This window comes from Arvicola amphibius, chromosome 9, assembly GCF_903992535.2.
Source record: "Arvicola amphibius chromosome 9, mArvAmp1.2, whole genome shotgun sequence".
Lineage (NCBI taxonomy): Eukaryota > Metazoa > Chordata > Mammalia > Rodentia > Cricetidae > Arvicola > Arvicola amphibius.
In genome coordinates, this window is record NC_052055.2 from 74,740,730 (window position 1) to 74,760,292 (window position 19,563).

The 19,563-nt window shown below is 46.6% G+C and overlaps 1 protein-coding gene across 1 annotated transcript in view; it reads right to left on the reverse strand.

The window, feature by feature from the left end:
• Window positions 1-19,563, reverse strand: part of Tnfrsf21 (TNF receptor superfamily member 21) — a 68,339-nt gene that overhangs the window by 35,734 nt on the left and 13,042 nt on the right. Inside the window, exons 2-3 of the mRNA XM_038342607.1 lie at window positions 10,692-11,340; window positions 8,745-9,239 (exon numbers count right to left, since the gene is read on the reverse strand). Coding sequence (XP_038198535.1) covers window positions 8,745-9,239; window positions 10,692-11,340 — 1,144 coding nt within the window. The remainder of the gene's footprint in view (window positions 1-8,744; window positions 9,240-10,691; window positions 11,341-19,563) is intronic.

Here is a 19,563-nt window from a genome sequence, read left to right on the forward strand (position 1 = left end):
TGTAGGGCCCACGGGGCCTGCATTTCTCCTGTTGGATATCAGGGTGACAGGAAGTATACCTAGGTAAGGCAAAAATACATTATCACCTTGACCATCCTCAACCTGGAACCCTGTGATGGGCTTAGGTCTCCTCGTTTTACTGAAAAAGCTGACCACCAAAGAGAGTCCATGTCTGGCCCAAGATCACCCACAGCCTTTTGGCAGTGGGCAGGCAGATCTAGATGTCGACTGTCCTGGCCACATGACATTTCTGCAGCCTGTAGCTGCTCTTCAGAACTCCAAAGAAACCTTTGAGAAATGAGCTCATGCCTCCACTCTGCCGTCTCCTGTTTTTTTAAGCAACTGTATTGCGGATGGCTTTTTCCTGTATACACACTCCGTACTCTCTTCCTCCTAGCCCACAAGTACCTCTATGAAGACTGATTTGAGTCAATCAAGCCTCCCTATTTCCCCCTTCAGGCATGCGGAGCGGAGTCCCTGTTCCAAACAGATAGGCATCTGCCCATTGTTTTTCTTAGGCTTACTCCCCTCTCAAAGTGTATTGGGAGTCAAAGCTAGAACCCCATCCATCCTGTCCTCCTGGGGGTGGGGGCTCAGCTCTGACTGAGAGACAAGCTGGAGCAGACCTGGGCAGGTGTACCTGTGCAGTACACCCCCTTGTAAGATGGCAGTCTCTGGGTAAAAGCCGGGGTATACTAAGAAGAAATGGACGGATTTTAGAATCAGAGACTAGGATAGTTGTTACCCAGTATAAACATTCTAGCCACTCAGCTTTGCTGAGCACCACTGTGGCAGAATAAGAAATAGGCACCCCCCCCACCCCCACCCAAGGTAAAATCGAGCAGTTAAACTCAAGGAGGGTGCTAAGAAGAGTGACCTGATCATCTAAGCAGCTCCAGTTAGCAGACGTCTGAGAAAAAGCTGCTGAGAATGAATGATACACCTACAGTAGAGGTCAGCTGCGGGCAGCTACAGCCCGGCCCGTGCCACTGTCTCACAAATAAAGTGTTGTTATTTTAGGATATGACCCCTCTGACAAGTTACACACTCTCTGCGGGCTATTTTCATACTGCAAAGCCAGAGCTGAAGGGTTCCAACACAAACTGTACCATTACTTACCATTACTCAAAAATCATCTGTCCGAACTTCTGCAGCTGGTGCAACCAGCCTACCTTAAGAGCCCTCCGTTTAGGAGCTGGAGAGACGGCTCAGTGGTTCTTGCTCAGGACCTGAGTTAGGTTCCCAGCGTTCACTCTGGATGCTTCACAAACGCCTCTAACTCCAGTTCTAGGGCATCCATGCCCTCTTGTGGGCTAATGTGCAGATGCCTGCGTGAGTGTGCACATGTCCCCACACAGATTACAAATCAATGAATCCTGAAAACAAAAGCTGTGCTTAATTCTCTAACACAACATTATCATAAGTCAATAGGGACAGTGGTTCAATGGCTTTAAATTTAAATAATCTTACCTCGAAACCTTGAAAGAGTAAGTAGATAAGTCTATTGATGTTCTAGTCTACTGTTCTCTAACAGAATGTTCTAGATGATAGAAATGTTCTATCATTTTCCTAGTGTGGTCAGCCAAGTTCTAGTTATGTGTGCCTGTTGGGCACTCCAGGTGTGATTGGTACAACTGAGAAGTTGAATTTTGCTTTTTAGTCAATTTTAACTTAAATAACTCATGACTTGTAGCTACTACAGGGACCAGCTCAGGTCTAGACCATCTGAGCCCAGAGGCATAGGTGATACAGGGTAAAGCCTAGTACCTCTCCACTAAGAATTTACAGGCTCTGGGAAGAGTTGAAGCATGATAGTTACAGTGGCAGATGTATAAAACTAGAAATCCAGAAATCATATAATAAATGGATTACTATACAGACTACTAAAGAGGTAGTTAAGCTGGCAGAGTCTCTGTCTGCACACACAAAACCCTAGGTTCCGCCCCCAGAACCACAAACCAGGTCATACATGTCTGTGATTCCTGCAATCCCAGGAAGCTTAAGGCTATCCTCTGCTATACAGCAAGTTTAAAGCCAGCCTGGGCTACATGAAACCCTTTCCAAAAATAAAAATTACAGTAAGCCAAATACGTTCTGTTAGCACAAGGGTCCACACATGAGAGCCCTAGAGCCCCCACGATGCTTGCTGCTGTCCACTGAAGAAATGCTGTCTCCATGGGCCGTGCTTGCTACACCGATACACAGGAGGAGCAAATGTCAAATACCCATTAGCTACCCAAGGTAGAGCACTGAACAAGTAAGCTAGCCAGGAACTAAGCATTCTTTAAACCAGGAAAATCCAGTTCCACTTTCTCGATCCCTTTTCTACTTCTCATTTTTCTTCACAGCCTGAAATTTAAAAGCAAAAGGATGCATGATTCGGTATAGTCACAGCCTAGTGTGTTCTCTTCCTCACCCACCCGCGCTTCCTCCATCAGTACTTGGAGGACGCTGGCATTCTCCAGCCCTATTTCCAAACATCCTCCTAAAGTTTCTAGAAAGACAGATTGCCTGGTCTCCAACTTCAGGAGCTTTTGCAAATGCAAGGAATAGGGAAGAGAGTCATGGGGGAAGGGAAATAATGGGAGGAAAAGAACGGCAGTTGTACCAGCTAGAAACCATTATGAGAGCACACAGTTGGTTCCTATTCTTGGTCACCACATGTCCAATGGGCCAGCCCAAGGATTTATACCCTCTGCAGACACAAGGAAGAGGTGGACCAAGGCCTTGTACCCTCTGCAGACATAAGGAAGAAAGATGGTGACTTCTTTTCTTTTTATTTTTTTTCTGAGATCTTTCCTTACTTTCTCGGTGCAGCCAGTTGTGAAGAGACTATGTTTTACTATCCTTTATCATTTGTTTTGTGTGTGTGTATTGTGTATTGAAGAGAAAAAAACAAAAAACAAAAAATGGGCAAATGAAAAAAAAAATCATTTTCTGTGTAGCCCACATTTCTTTCCCTTTACCTTATTTCATTTTCTTTATTTTGACACCCTATGTAGCCAGGCTAACCTGCAACACGCTTTGCTGGTCTAGAACTTGTAACAGTGCCCCTTGCCTCAGCCTTGCAAATGCTGGGATTACAGGTATATAAGCCTCTATACTTGGCTTTGCACTAATCGTTCTTAGAAAATGTGTATTTGTTTAAATTGTATGGACATAGGGTATGTGCATGCGAGCAGAGATGTTAGAGCCCTTGGAGCTGGAGTTATATGTAGGCTGTTATAAGCCACTCTGGATCCTCTGGAAGAATAGTGCAAGCTTTTACCCATTGAACTGTCTTTTTAGCCCCTTCATTTTCATTTTAAATCAGATTAAACTTCTGCACTCCCACCCACACCGACCCCACTATCTTGGGGTTATAATACAAAAAGAAATCTATTTCCACAAAATGACAGAAGGATGATGATTGAAGCCCAAACAATAGGCTCACATCATCATGACAACTCAGCCTAATAATAAAATCCTAAATAGGTTTCATAGATAGAAATTCTACAACCCCTAACACCGAAGTGGATGTACTGCGAGAAACCAAAGCCCCTGCCAACCTAGCGACCACTGAGCTCTTCTGACTTCAGGAAGGAAGGGAGCGAGGGTGCCATCGCCCTGAGCCTCAGAATGTACAGCTCCAGGGTTCAACCACAGGACCCTATGACAACAGGGCATAAGAGGTCTTAATGGTGAGAAGACAGGAACCAAAGGCCTCGCTGCAGAGTTCAGAGTCCTGAGGTCCAACAAGGCAAGCAGGAGCCCATGGGTTACTGGAACAAACATAGCCCTTACAACCATGAACAGCAGCAATAGACACCCGCTCAAGATTGAGCCCCTCAAGGCCGCATCATAGAGATAAGAAGTGACATGAGCCCACACTCCTTTCCTGAAGATCTCACCAATATGGATGCTGTGAATGGGTACCATTTTCTCTAATGGGAAAGCAAGTGGGAGACTAGTTAGACAGAGGAAAGTGTTCAGAGACAGGAAGACTGACAATCAGAGGTCAATGGTGGGGAATAGAATCACAGCGCATTGTGCGTATGTACAAAACTGTCAAGGAATAACAATACTTTTTAAAGAAGAGCCCGGCATGTCCCTCTCACAGTGGGCAGGGGTAAAGGAGGTCTCCCAAAACTTCTGATAGAAAACTCCCGGGCATCCAGTCCTCATGCTCACGGCCATTCGGAGTGAATGGCCGAAAGTCAGGAAGAGATCTTATGATGCGGGATAATCTCCTGCCAGAGCACAAAGCAGTCAGATCAACGAGGCATTGTCTACAGAGAGCTCAGTGCACCTGGGGTGGCCTTTTCAGAACAGAACCTCTCTTTGTAACAGGATTTTACCTGCTTATACCATTGAAACCAGCAATTTGGAAAGAGAGGGCCCTCCTTACCGAAAGGCCTCACAGGTAACTATCCCAATTCAGAACTTGGGGAAAGCTAAACTACAGGAAGGGCTACTTACACTACTGACACCGATGGAGACACTGGAAGGCACAGGAGGGGGACTGGGTTGGGTTTGATTTGCCACTTCCGTTCTTTAACGAAGGAGGACATGGCTGTGAGGACACATGGTATTTCAGAGGGTAAAAAGAGCTGCAAGAATGGTGAAGGTCAGGTCAGGCGGGTGAGATGGCTCAGAGGGTAGAGGGCCTTGGCGCTACGCGGGAAGATGGCTTAGAGGATAGAGGGCCTTGGCACTGGGCCAGAAGACCTGAGCTCCATTTCCGGGGCCCACACCGTGGGAGGATAGAACCAGCTCCTGCAGACTTCTCCTCTAATCTTCCTAGGTTCACCAAGGGGTTCACTATGGCATGCACGCACCCTAACACGCTAGATAAATAATGTAATACAACGTTTAAGAGAGTGTTTAAGGTCATGGTACTGGACTGTTTGCTGCTCCTGGACCAGTCTGTTTCTACAACTTGCTGTGTTCTCTAGGACTTTAGAACTATGCTGCCAAAACAGTTTGTAAAATGTATCTGATCATAAACCATGACAGCAACTACTGATTAATAACATGACCATAGAAGGATAGTTCTAGATTTACATAATATAAAAGGATAGTCATACTGTTTCTATTAATGAGGTAAATTCAGAGCACAGGTCACTACAAAACTTGATCCTAGACAAGATCTTATACTCAAGAGAAAAGGTATACTTCTTAGGGTAGGGAGGCTCAGTGGATAAAGGGCTTGTCAAGCAAGTATGAGGAGTAGAACTCGTAGCCCCAGCACCTGTATAAAAGCCAGGGTGGTACAAGGCCCACTGGCAATCCCAGCACTTGGCTGGTGAAGACGGAAGATTGCTAAGTAAAGGCTGGAGTGCTAACCGGGCGGTGGTGGCGCACACCTTTAATCCCAGCACTTGGGAGGCAGAGGCAGGCAGATCTGTGAGTTCGAGGCCAGCCTGGTCTACAAAGTGAGTTCCAGGAAAGCAAGGGCTACACAGAAAAATCCTGCCTCCATTGCATGGGGCCATAGAAATGTCTGTGTTTTAGGGTTTCTGTTGATGTGAAAAGACGCCATGACCTCGGCAACTCTTACAGGAAAAACATTTAATTGTGGTGCCTTACATCTTCAGAGGTTTAGTGCATTGTCACCATGGTGCGACATGGTGGCATGCAGGCAGACACGGTGCTGGAAAAGTAGACTTGTGTCTTACATCCTGTAGGCAACAGGGAGTGGTCTGAGACATTGGGTGGAACTTGGAGCATATATAAGACCTCAAAGCCCACCTCCACAGTGACACACTTCCTCCAACAAGGCTACCGCTACTCTAACAAAGCCTTACCTCCCAATAGTGCCACTTCCTTTGGGGGCCATTTTCTCTCAAACCACTTTGAGAGAGTGTCTCTGAGACACTTTCTTGATCAAGGTGGGAGGGCCTAGGCCACTGTGGATGGTGTTGCCACATGGAAGGTTGTCAAAAAGTCAAGCTAAGGGAGCCATGGAGAGCAAGCCAGGAGGTAGTGACCCTCAATGGCTTCTGATTCAGTTCTTACCTCCAGTTCCTATTTGAGTTCCTGCCCTGACTCCTCCCACCCCATGATGAACTGTGACCTGGAAGTGTGAGTCCCACGAAACCTCACCCCCACAAGTTTCTTTTGGCCACGGTGTTTATCATAGCAACAGAAAGCTAACTGGGACACCGGGTGAACAACAAAACAGACAGGGACATGTATACAACAAAGCATTGTTCTCAGTGTTCAACTTAATGAGGTTGGAAACTACAAAATATTTTACAGAGAGACTATCCTTATTATTAAGAAATACACTAATTTACCGAGGGGTAAAGAGCCATGGAACAATGTGGGAAATTTATCTCAGCTATTGAATACATGTGTAGATACATGTAACATGCAATACACATGCCATTAAATATAACAAGCTATTCTATAATACAGGCTTTATCATGTAAAAATCAGTGTAGGGCTTTAGAAGCAAAGGGCAGGTGACAGAGAGTAAAAAGCTAAGCTGGATGTGGGGGCGCGTGTGTAATCCGAGCATTAGGGAGTCTGAGGCAGGAGGATAAGGAGTTCGAGGGCAGCTCTGGCTATACGGCGAGTTTGAGGGCACCCCGGACTATGCCAGGCACTGTCACAAAACACAGCAAAAGGAAGAGCAGCCCGGGCACAGGAACACACAGGCTTTATCCCTGTAACTTCCCCCAAATTGGAATTATGCGCACATAGGAAGCTATTCAAGGTTTTCACTAAAGGGTGGGAAGGGTGAAGCTTTTCCAGTCAGTGGGTTTCCAGACTGCCGCAGTGGGTTCGACACAGGCTCTCAACCAGGCGCGTCCAACCAGCAGCCCAAGGACCACAGGACTCCCGGGTCAGCACATAGCCCTGCGCACTCACGGGTGACAAATTCAGGACAGCTCTGAGAGTCTGCACACAGCCGCCACAGCATCCCACTGCCCATTCACCCCGGTCACTGAGGGAAGCGGACTAAGCTGGGTTTTAATGCTCCCCGACCCCCACAACTTCCTATAGTGTCTTATTAATCAAAACTTAGGAAAAGTCTAATAAATAGAGGGTAAAGAGTCCAAAAATCCTACCACACTGGAAAAAACATTCTCCACTCTGGAGCCTTCCCTCCCTCTCAGCCTCTGAAGGCTTAGGAGAGTTGGGACTTTTAGAAACTATGTCGTTCCATTCCGAATGTTTCTTTTACCTAATATAAATGTCTCTTGACTATGTGAAAACGTTCACACTTGCATACATGGACACTTCACCATTTACTCAGTTATTTCCCTAAAATTGGTACTTCATTTGTTTGCAATGTTTATGACTCACAAGGCTACATTAAATGGTTATAAGGTAAGCCAGGCATGGCATCCCATACTTCTAATTCCAACACTAAGGTGGCTGACATGCGACAATCGCGAGTTCAAGGCCTGCCTGGCTACCGAGCAAGGTCCTGTCTAAAGCTGCTTTCCTCTCCCCACAAGACAATGTCTACCTTCACTGAGATTACTTAAAAAAAAAAAAAAAAAAAGAATCTGTTTATCCTTCTGTGACAGGGTCCCAGAAATAGAATTACTAGACCAAACAGTGTAAGCATTTCCAGCATTCAATAGAAAAGACTCTAAGCAGGCTGTAGGAGGGTATACACACACCTTTATCTGTAACTGGAAAGGAAACATCTGAGTGGGATTTCCAGAGCCGGCCTTCACTCAGGAAAGGAAGCTGCAACCACAGCAGGAGAACAAAATTGCAGCCTTCAAATCAAATCGAGCTCAGAGACAAGTAAGTACTGTAAGCTATTTTTGCCCTTAAAAGAGAAAAGAGCAAAATATTCCGGCATCTATCCACACACACAGACTAGTAAGGGAGAGATGTAGGACATGGCCTCAGACCAAGAGGAACCTCTCATGTTGTGGGCGTCTATCATCTAAAAAAATCTTCCTGCACCTTGGATTGAGTGAGAGTCTAAACATTTAGGTAGGAGGGGTGTGTGCGTGCGTGCGTGCGTGCGTGCATGCGTGTGTGTATAAAGTAATGTGTACATTTAAAGATATAGAGTGAAAAGCAAAGTTCATCTAAATCTTACAGCCCCGCTAGCTTACAACAATTTAGTTTTGGACTCCTTTTATTATTTTCTTAGCCTGTGGCATAGAAAAGGGAAGTGTGGGCCGGCAATACGGCTCTGTGTGTTAAAAGCTTTTACTACACAAACCTGAATTTGACTCTTGGAGCCCACAGTAGAAGGAGAGAACCGACTCCCAAAAGCTGTCCTCTGACCTCCTCATGCGTGCCATAACATGTGCGTGTGTACACGCGTTTACACAGCATGACCATACACAAATAACATGTTGGTTTTTTTTTTAACTTTTCAAAACCGAAAAGAGGAAGGGCTCCGGCAGTAAGAGATGTGCAGTCTCGTGCCAACCAGTCCTCAACAAACAACTAGACTCTTGTTTGAGCGAAACCTCGCTGAATTACATTCCTACATTTGCAAAATGAGACAGTTAACCAAGAAGTCCCTGAAAGTAACTCGTAGGTCTCTTGAGTCCGCAACATTCTCCAGCTTCAATAGTGCCCGAGGGGAGGGGGGATGGGAAAAGGTGGTTCCCTCTGAATGCATTATTTCAAATAGATGGTCAGAATCTTTTGCTGGAACACACTAGATCAAGAAGCACTTGGTGAAGGAAGGGGACCCCACAAACTATGGCTTTCCCATTCCTCTAGAAAACAGGAGGGAGTCTGAGAGCTCTACAGACACCAAGGGGACAGGAGAGGCTCACCGTGGCCATTGCAGTAGTAGATCCACTTCTCGCGGTTCTGGGTCGGAGTCAAGGATTTCTTCAGCCCCGCCTTTTCCACAATGGCACTGGGATCCTGCCGGGGCCCCTTTTTGAGAGTCCTGGAACTCTTGCGGATGCTGCACACCACGATCAGCACGAGCACCAGCAGAAGGAAGAGCACAATCATCCACGGCAAATGCTCATTGATGTCGAAATGCTTGTGCAGGTTCTGCCGGGGATGGCCCCTCTTGGGGGCCTTGATGGCCGTGCTGGACTTCTCCCCAGTGGCCTCCATGGATGTCGGTAGCAGCTTCAGGATGTGTCTGTGGTGGGGGCCTTGCTGGTGAGTAACTTGGGGTGGGCTTGAGAGGGTCTTGTTTGTGCCTTCCTTCCCACTGGTTGAACTTGTGTTGTCGGGAACTGTCCCTTCCTGGATGCCACTTGGTACCTTTGGTCTAACAGAGGCAGTAGAGTTGGGGTCTGTTGAGTTCACGCCTAGAAGAAAGAGTAAGGAGGGGGGAACAGCTTTTCCATATTTGGGCATCTACACATTCTCTCCTGTCCCTGGTCATGTCAGACAGTCAAAGAAGAGGTGACTGCTGGATCTTAAGATCAAATATTATCTTGCACATTTTAATAAAGGTCCTAATGGCATCTTTATATAAAAAGATAAAAATCTGAATAGTGAAACTCAGTTTCTGGCACTCAGAACATGGGCATCCTCGGGGAGCCAATGGGTGAGCTCCAGATCGTTTCTCCTAGACGTTAGGTAATCTGTGGACAAGTGGGCACCTGCCACAGGCCGACCCTTCATTGATCCAACTGCGCAGAGAACTCACTTTAGTTAAATTCCCTTGCGCATCCTCCTCTGTCACCTTTAGTTTTACGTTGTGACCCAGAGGTGAAACAGAGCCTGTCACTAAGATAAAGCAAAGAGCTCAGGCTCAGATCCAACCCTGCCCAACAGGTCGATACATAAAGGAAGGGTAGGCTCTCCAGCAGCTGGAACCCAGAGGTTACACAGGGCTGAGGTTGGCTCTGGGGACTTCTTTCTAAGAAGTTTCCACATTAGCTTTCATGAAAGAGTGTAAGGAATGGGAGCTGAGAGTCTCTGGGAACCAAACCCAGCCTGTGTCAGCCCTTGAAGCTTGTCACACCCATTTCTTCAGGGCAGAATGGTGGGCAGGAGAAAGCATTCCCTGCAGTTATCAATGGAGAGCAGGCAAGGTTCCCCTTGCTGGGGGCACAATTTACATCGGCACTCACGGCACAGAAACTAAAGGCCATGAGAGAGGATACGGCAAAATGTGAACTTCTTCTGCCTGAGTGCCGACTGGGATGCCAGGCAACCAGGGATACCAGAAAAAGGACAAGAAGTCAAGACTGCTGGAAAAAACACTAAGTTTTTCTCTTCCAGGTGTGAGAGCTAGTGATCTATCTATACGTGGATTTAATCTTGCTTGTTTTCTGAAGTTTCTAACTTCCTTTCCTATGGTTTTGTCCTACCATGGACAACAGTCCTCCTTCCTTCCAGACATTAGGACGAGCTCCCCTTACTGTTTCTCCTTCTGGCATTGTCTACCTAAGATTAACTCCATCTCAAACATTTAGAATCACTCACTCACTCGGCAAGTTGGAGGCCAAGAGCTGAAGGGGTTAAGTGTTTTACATAAAGTCAAACACTGCCCTTATTTCTCTCCGTTCTTATTTGCTGATTTGATGTAACCTAGTTTTTAGATATCTGTTGTCTCCTAATAGAAACCTTCTGAGTTACATGTTTCTATTAAGTCCAAAGAAGCCAAATTTAATTAGCCACAAAAATGAAGGCTCCCTTTCTCCAAGGGATGATTTTAGATTTAGCAAAGAGGAGAAAACACCCTCGGTTATCAGCTCACTCTACTGGGCTCAAAGCCTTCCTCCGGCAAGTAATTCATGAGGTTAAGTTACCTTGGGGCTCATAGGTGGAGGAAGGGACTTCATGGGGTTCCATGTGCTCAGGGTGAGAAAAGATAGCTGTGGCAGGGGTAGGTGGGGCTGTGCTGGAGGACAGGCGTGTGCCACAGACGTTGTCTGTCTCCTTGGTCCCCGGCTTGACCACCACCAGGTTCTGACCCAGACAGTCTGTGTGGGCTTTGCATTTCATCACACTGGAAGGCACATCAGAGAAGGTACCCCGAGCACACTGCTTACACCGCACATCCTCATTCTCTGTCCCTTTCTTCCGCACACCCCAGCCCACGGGGCACACTGTATGGGGAGCGCAGGTGCCATTAGACTGATACATTCCAGGTGGGCAAATGCATTCTCGGTCAGTCAAGGCAGCACAAGGTAACCTCTCGATCATCGGCCACGGGCATGGCTGACTACAGTCATGGCATCTCTCTATGCCATTCTCATGCCTGGTAAAGGTCCCCGCAGGGCAACTGCTGCAAACTCGCAGGCTCATGTTGGTACAGTGCTCGGAGACGTATGTTCCTGCCGGACACTTGTCACAGGTTAGCACCTGGCCAGTGGTACGGTCAACATGGCGGTATGTGCCCGTGAGACTTGGAGTCTTTTGTTCCGGCTGAGCCGCGATGGTGCTGAGGAATCCAAGCTGAAAGAAATAAGAGAGGTATCAGATCGGAGCAGAGGAACAAATCACCAGCGATCGTAACAACACTGTCCTCGGTACTGTTCAGGGTCAGGCTGGTACCACATCAGCTTGACACCAGGAACAGGGAGGCCCGTGCTGAAGTCGTTGGTTCTATAGCACCTGCATGCCTGATGCTAAACTTTTTCGTCTTGTTTTTACACACAGGCATACTTTTGGTATTTCTAGTATGTATCTTAAGCAACAGAGCTGATGCTTCTAGGGGCAAACATGGTTTGTCCAGTCTCTGAAGGCCACAACTGATAGGTAGAGACATACTCCTGCAGGCACCCACCGAGGGATCTATGCAGTGAGCCTGGTCCAGCAAGAACAAGCCAGTGGCCATGTCATGCATAAAAGCTTCACCCAGCACCCAGAGTTACACCAGCTTCCAGAGTAAAAACTTAGGGGGCCTGGTGGGCATGGTAGTTGGTGATTTACGCCTTTAATCCCAGCACTTGGGAGGCAAAAGCAAGAGGATCTCAGAGTTCGAGGCCAGACTGGTCTACTAAGTGTGAGTTCCAGGACAACCAGAGCAACATAGTGAGACTCTGTCTCAAAAAGAGGCTTCAATGAGTTCGAGGCCAGCCTGGTCTACAAGAGCTAGTTCCAGGACAGGCTCTAGAAACTAGAGGGAAACCCTGTCTCGAATAAAACCAAAAAAAAAAAAAAAAAAAAAAAAAAAAAAAGAGGCTTCAGGAGCACAAATCCTAAGATGCTGAGAGGAGCAGGAACCGAGGACCAGAGTGACAGCTTCCCTATGGCCCTGGAAATGGAGAGGCCCAACAGTTCTTGCCATCCTCAGTAAGATGGTGACGTTTATAAGAAAATAATGGCTGCCTTGAGCTACCAACTCCAGGACAAATTCCTTCTAGATTTACATCTACACTGGTAGCCAAAAGAACAAAGCAAGACCTTCTGCGCAGGCATCAAGAGTTTCTGTCTTCTTAGTATCTTGAAGGTTAACCCGAGTCTATCCCTTCCCAACCCATGTTCAAGTGAGGCCAGGGCACTTCTTGAGTCTCTTCCCGGCTCCAGAGTGCTCTTCTTTACAAGACAATGGCTGGTTTCTGGCCTTCTACATGCTTAGTTTTTCTTTAGTCTAAGCCTGAAAGGGCAGTGGGGACGGGCAGGAGTGGGCAGTGGTTGATTTCCTCGTTGAGAAACTTAACTTCATCTTGGAGGCTGAGAAAGAAAAGAGAAGTTCCGTGCCTTCCCTTTCAGCTTTTGGCTTGGCGCTCCCTTTTCTGGCTCCTTCCGCTTGCCCAAGGAGCCCAAACACCCTCTTGTGAGCCCAGCAGATGCACTGTGAGGAGAAAACCATCTGCCCAGTGAAGCCCAAGCACAGGATTAGTGCGGTGCCTCCGCGCCCACATCTTAGACTCAGAAGTGTGCGCCCTGGGGAGATGCACGAAGCTATAGGAAACGGAGCCTCAACACCAACCTCCCCCTCCCAGGGCTCTAATCCACAGAGCCACCCGCAATGTGCTTATCGCTGACTGCCCACCAGCTCTGAGTCTAAGACGGGGGACAGCAGGTACTATACTAGTCCCCTGGTGTCTGACTTGTCAGAGGTCACTGCAGTGCACAAAACCCACCCCTAAACCTCACAGCCCCTACACTCTATACCACACTTGCTCTATTTGGATTTCTTAATTTCTTGGGGGAGGGGGTAAAGGGGCATTGTTAGTTATTAGCTCATTTTGAAGATGCCTTATTTTGAGATAGGATCTTACTTTATAACCCAGGCTGGCCTCAAACTTGTGGCAATGCAGACTCAGATTTCCCAGATGCTGGCATTACAGGTATGAGCTACTGAGCTGGGCTAGTTATTTTTGCTTTTTTTTCCCTGTTTGTTTTGTTGATACAGGCTGTTAGTATACAGCCCAGGTCGATGTGAAACTTGCAATCCTTATGCCTCAGACTCCAGGTAGTCACAACAATGCCTGGCTGACATATCAATTCTTAAGAGACTATAATATTGACTTATAAATTGCCTCCTACAATTCTATCTCCTACAAACAGGATAAAGGAGAATGTGGATGAACTGTGTTTGGTGAAGTGGAAGAAGGCAGGAACCAATGGGACAGAAGCAAGGCCTGAGCTGGATAGAGATCACAGGGCTGCTCTTGGCCAAGGAGCAACAGGAGGTAGGCTCCAAGCCCCTCATTTCTGTCTCAAACAAGCCTCTCTGCTTTGTAAAGCCTACTCAGGCTTCTGAGTGAGGGGCCTTTAAAGTAAACTTATTTCTAAAGCAAGGACTACAGGGGCCTCTAAATTCTCTTCTGAATCCAGGCAACAGCTAATCCCACTGCCAAAAACACTGGGGATTTCCTTCCAGAGGCTCAAATGGAGGAAGAGACAGGACAGCAAAGAAGAGTTCCTCTCCTAAGAGCTTTCATCAACCAAGAAGTCCCCATCTCAACCAGAACTTTCCCGTCAGGTGTGGAAGCACTTGCCTGTAATTCCGGCATTAGGGAGGCTTGGGGGAGAGAATCGCAGGATCCAGACCAGTCTGGGCTGCATAAAGAGACTTTGTCCCAAAGCAAAACAATATCCCCTTGTGATGGCACATGCTTGTAAACCCAGTACTTGAGAGCCTGAGGTAGGAGTATCGTGAGTTCAAGGCTATCTTCAGCTACATGGCAAGTTTGAAACTAGCTTGGGCTACCTGAGAATGTGTCTCAAAATCAAAATAGATAGATAGATAGATAGATAGATAGATAGATAGATAGATAGATAGATAGAGTATAGATAGAGTGCCTAACAACACATACACACACACACACACACACACACACACACACACACACACACACACACAAACACTAGCTTTTCCCTTTAACCTGGAGCTCTGGGCAGAGATAAGATGGACCAGGTGAAAGACAATATGTAAAGATAGCCCCTGCACAATACAAAAAGATGATAGTGAAAGCTAATACTAGAAAAAAAACACTGGAATGGGGGACTCTAACAAAGTCCTTGATAAGTGATAGACAGAGGCTGGGTCCTTCCAGCCACAACCTTTGACTCCCCCCTTTGCACAGACACGGATAAGACAGATCAGGGAGGTCTACCAAAGTTTCAGGCTTCAAATACGACACTAAAATTGTCTGGGAAGAGAAGGGAGATGGCTCAGTAGTTAAAGCGTTTGCCACACAAGCATGAAAAAACAGTTCAGATTACTAGAGCCCATGCACAGAGCGAGCAGGGGCAGTGGTCTACCTGTAACTCCAGCATAGGTAGTCAGTGGATCCCGGCTAGAGACTACTCATATCAGTGAGCTCCGGGTTTGTCTCGCTGAATAGGGTAGAAGAGCAATTGAGGATGTTTCCCAACATCAACTCAGGTCTCTATGTGCACACTCACGGACACATGTATGTCCACACATATTCACACAAAAACTAATAGTGCCTGGGATGAGTTTTGAAAACACCTCCCACAGCCCCCTCTTATCTCTGAGATCACTGAGAGGCTCCAGCAGGGTAAGGAACTCACTTTGTTTGTCTGTGTTTTGTCTTGCCTTTCAGCTCTCTGAGTGTTTTTGACACCCAACTAAGTCTTGACCCCTAATACTAAACCAGGACCCCTCTGGCTCTAAAATTCCTTGCTCCTGAGCCACATTTTGGACATTGTCAAATCCCACTATCGGAGTTACCCTCCATCCCTACCCAACCTGGCATTTTTAATGACCTCGATGCTGTTCTCTATTGACTTTTTACCACCCGGAATAAACATCCCCGTAACAAGCCTACCAATTTTAACTACAGATTCTCTGAGCAAATCGACTCATCCCCAGAGAGTCACTGTAGACATTGGTGGCCACCTTCCCAAGCCCTTCGCTGAGCACTTGCTCATAATACACATACCCTTGAGGCAGCTTCTCTGTTCTCTTGCTTGAGTTTGTTTTTATATAAGCAAAGGGAAAAGCCAACCACCCCCAAAGTCTGGGATTTCTTTCAGACTAACTTCTGCTACTACATCACTGAGATCTGTCTGTATGAACATGCAAACTGCCTCCTTCTAACAGTTAAGCTCTCTTCCACAGAATGAGCACAGGCTAGAGAGTTGGCTCACCTGTCAAAGGCTAGACCTACAACCAATAGAGTACTGGGTATGCCTTACTTTAGAGGCTCTTCCCACCAACGCTATGTTGGCTGCTTTCTTGTGTATGGGTCAGTGTATATTTTTCTATCTTGCATACTTCCTGTTTCCTCTTCTTCCCATGCCCCACCCAGCTCACCTTTTCTTTCCTCCTCATTCCAAGCAGCCGACACCACCCCACAGGCTCTCAATCTTTTGAGGTCCAAAATGCAATCAATAAGCTGAATCCCTCACTCCATTCTCTCATCCCTAAACAATATAAAACATATACATACACACACATATATACATACATACATATACATACACATACATACACACACATATACACATACATATATACATACACATATATATACATATATATACATACACATACATGCATACATACATACACATACATACACATACATACATACATGCATACATATACATACATATATACACATACATACACACATACATACATACATACATACATACATCCTGTGGGTGGATTAGGCTAGAGTCAAAAGAAGAACAACATGAAGCTTGTGCAAACAGAAAACAGGAGACATATTCTGACCTAACCTGTCTCCAAGTCAACAGGATCTTGGTTTGCTCACTTACAAGATTACCAGGTTGGCCTAGCATTCAGTCAGCCCTAACCTGTGTGTTGTGATATCGTTGAGTCCCGCCATCCTTAGGTAGCCTTCAGAGCTCTTCCTAGGCACCCAGATGCCAAGCAGATGAGCAGGTGGCCCATCACATTTCCTGTTTCTGTCCTTCGTATTAGTGCCTAATTACATAGTGTCTTGTCATGCTGGCCGGCGGCCTCCTAAGTGTATATACTTATCTTCCCATAATGGTCATAAGCAGCTCAAGGCCAGGGACTGCCGCATATACCCCATTTCCTTACTTGCTCAACTACCTAATGAAGACCAGAGACATAATAAGGAAAGCATCCTTCGAGCCAGGAGCCGGCAAAGGAAATCCAACACTCCATTTGTTCTTGTGAACAGGCTTCCTAGAATCCAGACACCAATGTCACTAACACTCATGGCTGCTTCCATGCTCCTGTGGAAAAGCTGAAAGGCTACGGCATTGCCCAGGGACCTCAGTGACCTACTGTTACGATTTGGACCTTTACAGACAAAGTCTGCTAACTCCCAGCATGGGCATCCAAAGAAATCCAAATAATACAGAGACCGGAAGCTCACAGGAACCCTTGGGTGCTCCGCCAGGAGCTTCTCAGTGAGCACCTAGTTCTCTCTCTCCCTCTTTCTACACCCACTCTAACTCACACGCTCAGTCTGATCCTTGCACACCCAGCCTAAAACTCACTTCCCACCTGACATCTGACGACAAGCAAAATCATCCAGAGAGACAAGACTTCCTCCCGGATGCTATCCTTGCCGCCCGTCCCCAACTGAAAAGCCCTCCTCTGTCTCTTCCTTTCCCCACATAGCTGTCATCATTTTCTACTTACGCATTTAGCTACCCGTGTGTCTTCCCTGGGGCCTGCACTGCAGGACAGCACGCAGACTCAGTACACATTCGTTGGATCACAGAGCCTCTGTTTCTTTGCGAAGTGAAGGGCTGAGTTCCTATGACCCATTGATACCATCCGAAACCTCCAGGACCCTGCTCATGGTCTATATGACAAGGACTCATTGACTATAAGGGTGAATTTGCAGACCGTAAATAACTAGAATTAGTAAACTAACGGGTGGTTTTAGACGGACGACGTTGCTGGCCGTGAGAAACCCCAAACCCTCCACAACGGTGCCACAATATTAACTGAATATTTAAGAAAAGCATCCTGGTTTCCTTCATCATCAAAGCAAAGAGTTCATTCACCTCCAAAGACCCTGAGGACATTGCTCTGTCTTAACAGAACTGCGATTGCCTTATAAGAATTGGTTTCTTTATGTCACTGAAAATACAAAGCTACTAAAGGGTTCAAATACTCTCCACTCATAAAAAAAAAAAAAAAAAAAAAAAGAAAATCACGTTTAGTGCTCAAGATTATGAACAGTAATCTTAGATCTTAGATTTTCTCTGTGTCTAAACTGCAGTTATTATGAAAATTCCATTTCCCCAAGAAGGAACTCGTTTCACCAGCAATAGACAGATGAGAAAAATATCAGCATGCAGGCCCAAACTGCATGTTTGGTCGAAAAGTCACCAGCGCTTAGTGAATGGCTAAAAGCTTAGGAAGGAGAAAGAGACAAAGGCCAAGTGGAAAGTAGTAGCTGGTTTATACGACACACTGCCAAGTCTGCCGGGGCCTTGCTGCTCATCCTGGTGGCCCATGATACACCTATGACATGTCACCTGAATTTTACAGCACAGAGAAAGGCCTGACTACAGACAAGCAGTGCCTGGGTGTGTAAGAATACACATCAGGATCTTGATAACAACTTGTTCTTCAACAACTTCCCTTCCGTGACGGCATCCTCAGATCTCTTGTAGGTCACAGCAGATTTGTGTCATTCACGCTGGTGTGTGTGTGTGTGTGTGTGTGTGTGTGTGTGGTGTGTGCATGTGTGTTGGAGGAGGACGGTAGAATGTCTTGTTAAATCGCTCTCCGTCTTACTCCCTTGAGACAGGATCTCTGACGGAACCTGGAGCTTGCATTTCAACTAGCCTGGCAGCCAGCGAGTCCCCACAATCCTCCTGTCTCTAACCTCAACGATGCTAGGGTTACAGGTGCACACAAGGTCACACCCAGTCTTTCACAGCACTGCTAGGGATTGAAACTCAGGTCCTCACATTTGTACAACCAGCATCTTACCCACTGAGCCATCGTCCCTGCCCCAGACTTGAGTCACTTTTGTTCCCTTTCAAGTTCTAATAATGATCTAATAATTAAGCAAACCTGCTTTTCCTTATGAAGGAACAGGAAAATTGCTCTGGAGTGTGATATATATATATATATATATATATATATATGAAATTTATTTACTGTAGAGACTGTAAGATGATCAGGTTACCCTGGGAGGCTGACTGTGACATATGCCACCAGATGACAAAGGGTAACCGCCTTGTTGAGATGGGCAACCCTCAGAACTGCTGATTGTTTTACCTGGGCATCATTTTTAGTTTGTAATATCAACATACTGGGTGGCTAGAATTCCCCAGATTTGAAGGTGGGGGATGGGGGCGGCAATGACAACAGAAGGAAGAGAAAGGAACAGTTCAAGAATAAAGGTTCCACAAACCGCAGACAGAGTATTTCCAGTTATGTTATATAAATTTGCTTGGCTCTCTCTCTCCTTTCCTACTGCCCTGTCTGATGAGACAGAGAGAGAAAGAGACAGAGAGAGAGAGAGAGAGAGAGAGAGAGAGGGAGGGAGGGAGGGAGGGAGGGAGGGAGAGAGAGGAGAGAGAGAGAGAGAGGAGGGAGAGAGAGGAGAGAGAGAGAGAGAGAGAGAGGGGAGAGGGGAGAGAGAGAGAGAGAGAGAGAGAGAAAGTTGTCTACTGTTGCCAAAGCACAAGAAGCAGGGACTGTTTTCAAAGCTGGAGACTGTGGAGAAGGGCCAGAGTCCGAATGTGCTGACTGTAGGAACAGAAGAAGGCAAGCTCAGGGGACATGGGAGAGGAAAAACCCAGGAAGATTCCACCCAGGAGCTGTTTGCTCGGGAACCTGCAATGCAGGAGACTGTGCACACAGCACTCTGCCACTGGACCCGCGAACAGTCTCCCTGCAGCCCAGCCGCGATTTCTCTGTTCTCTGCCCACTGGAATGTCAGTAGGGTGCCCACTGAGTAACAAATGAGTGGCATTACATAGAAGACCGCAGGAGACGATGGAAGGACACTGCTTCATGCTGACAGGGCATGTCTGGAAAAGCGTAGAAACACAGGCAAACCCAGTTTACAGTCAACACAGCAACCGAGGCTACAAGTATAAGGAAAACCTACTGACACCTAGAATGAACCTTGTAGGCCCTGCTCTTCCAGGAAATAGCTGGGTGTGATACTATGGTAAAAAGAAATAAAGATTTCGTCTCTCCTATTAGCTCCCACCAGAAGTGGGAAACCCCAAAGCAAGTGCGACTAGCATCTATCTTCCCTATGCTAAGGAGCTGACTGGCTGGAG